At 35.8% G+C, this 6,175-nt stretch overlaps 1 protein-coding gene across 1 annotated transcript; it reads right to left on the bottom strand.

Moving 5' to 3' along the window:
- Window positions 1–2,059: 2,059 nt before the first annotated feature.
- Window positions 2,060–6,157, bottom strand: LOC139960061 (dynein axonemal light chain 4-like). Its single transcript, XM_071958098.1, has 3 exons — window positions 5,928–6,157; window positions 4,664–4,747; window positions 2,060–3,917 (listed from the first exon to the last, which is right to left on the bottom strand). The coding sequence occupies exons 1-3, from the start codon at window positions 6,003–6,005 to the stop codon at window positions 3,753–3,755; spliced, it is 327 nt and encodes a 108-aa protein (XP_071814199.1). The 5' UTR covers window positions 6,006–6,157; the 3' UTR covers window positions 2,060–3,752.
- Window positions 6,158–6,175: the final 18 nt, after the last annotated feature.

Genomic DNA, 6,175 nt, shown 5'->3' with positions numbered 1-6,175 from the left:
AAATTATGGTGCTTGCTAAGGATGGCATACATGTACAACGCAACACAAAAATGGCATGAATGTAGCTTTAATTAGAAGTTTCTTGAGATAAGAACACGCATGGATAATTTAATCCCCATTCCACAGAGGCAGAAAGTACCCATTACCAGGTCAACTTTCTTACGCAGCAATTGATCAATGACTCAAGCCATTATGAAGTGACAGTAATTGGGAATATTTTTTATCATTCCAGAAATATAAGTGTCTGCTGCAGTGGCGTAGGAAGGTACTTTTGAGTGGGGGGCTGAAGACTTATGGCCGGCCTGGGGGAGGGGTCTAAGGGGAGGGGGTGTCCCCCTCCCCTTTGGAATTTTTTGCATTTCCAGGTAGCCTCAGATGCAATTTGGTGCAATATAGCACACTTCAACACCGACTCCATTTTGTAAACTTAATTTTGTATTTTCACCTGGCCTTAGATGCAATTTGGTGCTCCAAATGAGATTTTTTTTCTCATTTGGAAATGAAAAAGGGGTTTTCTGACGTGTGAAGCGGGGGGGCGGAATGATACTTCCGCCCCTCCACATTTTTCACTGGGGGGCTGGCGCCCCCCAGCCCCCCCGGTTCCTACGCCCTTGGTCTGCTGTCTAGACCCCAGCTATATCACGCCATCATGAAAAGGTTTCTTCGGATTACGTTATTGACCTGCCTTGGTCGTAAAATGACCTCTTTTTACCAATTAGTCTGCAACGCATGCCACATATTTTTCTTGTAAGAGGGTCTTTGTGTGTGAACGCTGTATGATTAACTACACTTAAGACATGAACATACTTCCACAGTGTTTACACAAAGAGCCTAATGTTGTGAAAGGAATTTTTTGGGGTGAAAAATGGGAACCAGTCCTTCCGGTCATATAATTTTTTTTGTTTTGTATCGCCCTAAGCCTTGCCCTGTGATGAATTCTAGTTTCTGTGATAGAGTGCTTGAAATGTTGGCCCATCCTGACAGAAAATTCGAATCTAACACTGACTTACGTCGAGACGTGACGTTAGTGCCAACTGTACTACTGTAGAGCCTGCGGTCGATTTACGACTGTTTGAGGTCGATTACGTAATCAAAAAACTTTCCTAGCTATAGCGTGCAATAATTGGAACCAATAATGCAGATCTTTAAAGTCAATGATTCCATTAGAATCAAGGAAATTATGCCCACTTGCACTAGACTGTGACTTGAAGGGATATTCCAGTGGCAGAAAAACCAACTAAACATACTTCACCATCATTTGACACCCTTTATCAATATCTTGTCCCTAACTCAATGTCTGGTTGATGGCAAGAGCCTCATTTTTTCCCTGGCGTGGATCACAGTAGACTGTAAATTATGTAATAATGGCTAAGGTTCTTCAAAAGCTTTGCTTTCCTTTTATAATCTTCTTATTGATTTATCCTGATATAATTAGACACCTGTCAAGTTTCTTTGCATTCAGAATTTCATAAAAATGCTACTTTTTTTCCCAGAAATATTATATCCCTCTGTGAATAATAGAGTTAAATATTATAAACAAATAAACCCTTTCAGCTTAAGTGCCCTGATGACATTATTGACACTATTGCTGCAAGATGAATTCACAAAGAATGCCAAGAAACGAACAAACAAACACCAACTTGAAAACAAATTTCTTTGCCATACAAAATGCCATGTTGATGTGGTTTTGAACTAAACCTGCAGAAATGTTCGAGCATTGTTATCAAGCAATCAACTTTAGCCACCGGAATAACCTTTTAAACTCAAGAAAACTCAAACAGTTCTGCTACCCGACCATTACTTTCGTGAGACTGTTTAATAGTGTCTGCAAAGTTACTTCATCACAGACCACTGAGGAATTCATATCAAATTCTACAGTGTGGTGATATCAGGACATAATGAAAGTAATTTTCAATTATCTTTTGGCTACTCACTAGGCTCTCACCACCCCAAATTTTAGATATGGCTGTTTTCGATGACTAAGAACTTATCAAGTAATTATACATTATCAGGACATATTCAAGGTACAAACTGACATAAGAAAAGACATAAGATGGACTTTTAATTTAAGTTGTATTCTATTAGCTTTGGTCTTTTATACAATAGTTAACATGGATTGTAGAAATTGTGAGCTAATTGACCTTAATTTAGTACAAAAACTAATCAAACAAAACAAAATATGAAAAGATAATCAAATTGATAAGCAAAAGCAAAACAACTATATTGTAAACTGTACATTTAGCTGTAAGATATTTATATATCTATATGTATATATTTATGAAATGATCTTGCTTGCATTAGTATGAAGTATGCTGTTGGTATTTGTATTCTTCTTTTTGTTCTAGGAGGTAACTAACGTTTTTGCAAAGAGAAAAAAAAAAATTGAAGTCACTAGATAAAGTTTACATCTTTCAAATGCTATGTACTAATGCCAACAAGAAATATGATGTCACCCTGTGCTTCTTGCCAAGAAACAATTATTTAGACTGACAGTCTTGCCAATGTGGTACCACAAGTAACTGTAAACATCTGAAAGCACACATTGAAATTGTGCTTTTCAACTCAAATCGTTGGGCAAAGGGAATACAATGCTAGGAAAAGTTCAACATTTGATTTTCATTCACACCACTCAGCATGAAAATATTCTTAAACTGAGGAAGGTGATGTCAGAAACTCAGAACCAAACAAACTAAATGAAAAAAAATGGTTCGTCTTAAAATGGTAAGAAAAGAAAAGTTATTGATGAAAAAGTCAGTGAAAAACTCCAGGGAATAATCAAGAGTTCGAATTTTCTTTAGCAGTTCTGAAGGTTTCATCTGTTCTAAACTATTTTTTAACTCCTGTGTACAAACACTGCTATACATTGTTGCAATTGTATAGCAATTTTACCCTTTTCGTGCAGCATTTTGCAGTGCCATACTGGTTCAATTTTCCCTGAAATCCACCACAAACCTTTCCTTAAAAATCTTTGGTAATAACTGAATTTGTTGATTATGGGTAAAGTTTCTAACATTTGCTAGAATGACAAAATTCAAAACTGTAGTTACGGGACATTGGCTTCAAACTGGATGTATTTTACCATAAAGGTACCATATCGTATAACATTCCCTCTGGTTAGAGAAAAGTCTGTGAACAATCACATCTACAGTACCTTACCATTTTTGCTACTTAAAAGCTGCATCTATGACCGGATAAGCACACAAATGCGAACAAATCTGTAAAGTATTGAATATGAGGAGAAGAGCAAATAATTAAATTAATTAAAAATTTAAAGGAAAAGTGAAAAACTTGTCTTAAGTACATTCTAATATTTTCCATTTCATATACCTTGTTGTGTCCATTCGAACAGCGAGGTAACGCAACAAGCGGAAAGGACTTAAGAAGTAAATTTACATCATGGAAGAAATGATAAAACCTGTATAAATACATATACAGGTGTGAATTATGGTACATCGTAATACATGAACTGATGAAAACACTTTCTCTCCTTCCCGCACAGAACCCACCGGATTTTTTTGAATACAACTGTTGAAAAGGTTTCTTTCTTGTTTTGTGCCATTTTTAGTAATGGTAAGACTTTAAATATAACACCACAATGAGATATTAATTATGAGTAATTTTGCACGAAGATTAATTGGGAGAAGCTCATAAATATGCAAAAGTGAATTATAATCATCTTTTGTACGGGGGGGGGGGGGGGAGGGAATTACACCAAGGTTTTGTTAGGAATGTGTTCACATGCTAGAAAAATGTTATGAGCATTTCCACACTGTTATTGCAAGGTTCCCACCAAAGAACATATAAAGAAGATTTTTCACTTCATGGGCTATTTCGAATCCATATCCTTCGCCGACAACCGCGTGCCAAGATGCTCCAAACTTCTTGTCCATGGTCTCCTTGATCATCTTAGCAGCAGTCTATGGTTAAAAATAAAACTATGTAAGGTGAGTGAAAGAGTTACATCAATGTTTTTAACTATTAAAGAAACCTTTCTTTTATCTTGCTAGATATATTTGTCATCACTTTTGAAACAGCCACACTGCACCTACTCAGTAAAGGGCAGAGAGAGCACCGAGGAAGGATATTCAAACCATAGCTCTAAACATTATATTTTTATAACTTGCTGTCATTCCATCATGAACTCTAATTTGCTATATATGTAGCATGATCGACATATGATAATGGAAAGAAACTACATGTATTCATTTTTTTTTTCATGTTCTATTTTAACCACATTTCATTACATAAAGCACTTTAGTTGCCTCATGAATATTTAATGCATAAACAAAAAACACATGAGATGACCTATGGGAAGAATGTTTATTAATTTTCCAGAACAAGGGATGACATAGTTTGTGATATAAATATTGATTTCAAAGGCTGAGGACTTGAAATGTTAACTTCATTCTGTGCAACAGTGGCCTTACCTTGCACATGGACATGGACATGATGTTTCAGTGATAACGTCATGAGAGTTAAGGTTTCAAAATGTTCATTAATTTTAAGATGTCACACGAAGGGATTCTCAGTGTAGCACAGGGTACCTCCTACAATTCATATCAATAAGACATTGGATGAGCTGTTTAGATACAGTCATAAATGAGACAATCAATCAGCAACTTTTTTCTGAAAAATTAATATTTTAAAGTATCGTAAAACAAACCTCATTGTTGTTTGAAAATTTTTCACATGCTGTAACACACAGTTCCATTGTTTCTGTCCTCATTTCTTCATTCATATCTGAATGCTGAAACAAACAGAGGAGAATGAATGAATTTGTCATGTGATAACTTTGACAATAACTTATGAATGTGCAATTCTATTGTACACAGTAGTCAAATAAATGTCCATTTGTTTGTTTTGAAGGTTACATAAGGAACAGTCAGATGTAAAATGCAATATTTACAGAGGAGTGAGCCAATTTTTTTTTTTAATTCACATTTATAAATGATGGTTACATTAACTATGTATGTCCCCTAACTTCACCTTCTGTGTTGTTCATGAAGCTGAACTGTTGAACAGTGAAGTGGCTTTGTCTAAGAGTCAAGGTGTGAACACCTTTAGAAACACAATTTTCAACAAATCTTCAACAAACATGGATATAATTTATATAAGAAGAAACACCAATTCCATATATCCTTAATTTAATCGAGGCACTTTCATGAATTATTACTCCCATTTATTGAACCCATGCACAACTTGAGGAAATTTTTTGTTATAAGTCTGACTGCTTAGACTCAACTCCTTATTAATCTACTTCATTCAGGCGAAATTTGACCAACTCAATAGTTGAAATCACGAATATAAAGTGCAATACTAAATCAGAAAAGAAATTGTTCAATAGTTGGCATCATGTGTCAAGTTCCATCTTCACCGGTCAGATTCTTCCACTTTTTTATTGGAGTTTTATTAAAGCAACATAGTTGTTTTACCTTTTCAAAATTAATTAGAGAATGACACCTCAATTCCCTTTCTGATTTTTACCACAAGTTCACATAACCTACCTTAGTTGCAGTAACAATAAATGGATGACTCAGAATGGTGAAACATGGGACTTGATGCAGCATCATGAAGTTATTATTGGTACCCTAATACTTTCCAATAAACTATTCTAAGTTAGGCCAAGTCTCAAGAATAGAAAGTCCTAGGCTAGGTTCAATATTTTCAATCATCTGGGGCAAAGCACTGGAGCTGCCATGACACAGATGCTGTCTGTCAGGCTGAAGTTCTGGGTTATTGATCTGGTGCAATCTAATGCTGCGTTTGACGGTAGGTTTAGTGTCCAATGCTTATCTTAACTTAGTCCCCTAATTTAAGGTTAACTCAAGTTCCTAGGCATAGGCTACCTTTTGGGTAGTTAACATGTATGGTTAAGCTCAATCCAGGGTAAATTAGGCTACTGTTTGTATGCCAGAGAGTTACTTTACCCGTATGAGAGGATAACTCTGCAACCTTCGGTAGTCTGTTTCCTTCTCCTCCTTCTTTCCTTCTTGTTGATCCTCCATTTTCTATTTCAGTAAAAGATTCCTTCAAGCTATAGGCTAGGCTGGATGGCTTAGTTAAATTAAATCTCGGTTTCAGACCTTGTATTGCATGATACGAATGAAATATTTTCAGTGTGTAGTCGATAGTAGAATGTTACTATGCGAGTCCTCGATTGCCCATAACGTTTCAT

Source organism: Apostichopus japonicus, chromosome 19 (assembly GCF_037975245.1).
Source record: "Apostichopus japonicus isolate 1M-3 chromosome 19, ASM3797524v1, whole genome shotgun sequence".
NCBI classification, from domain to species: Eukaryota; Metazoa; Echinodermata; class Holothuroidea; order Aspidochirotida; family Stichopodidae; genus Apostichopus; species Apostichopus japonicus.
Note: the sequence above shows the minus strand (reverse complement) of the source record. Positions and strands in the feature narration are given on the sequence as shown.

Coding starts and splice junctions, on each gene's coding strand:
- LOC139960061 (XM_071958098.1), bottom strand. CDS start 6,005: ATGGAGGATCAACAAGAAGGAAAGAAGGAGGAGAAGGAAACAGACTAC. Junction 4,748..5,927: donor AGAGTTATCCTCTCATACGG/GTAAAGTAACTC, acceptor TGTTTGTTTCAG/CATTCAGATATGAATGAAGA. Junction 3,918..4,663: donor AATTTTCAAACAACAATGAG/GTTTGTTTTACG, acceptor TTTTAACCATAG/ACTGCTGCTAAGATGATCAA.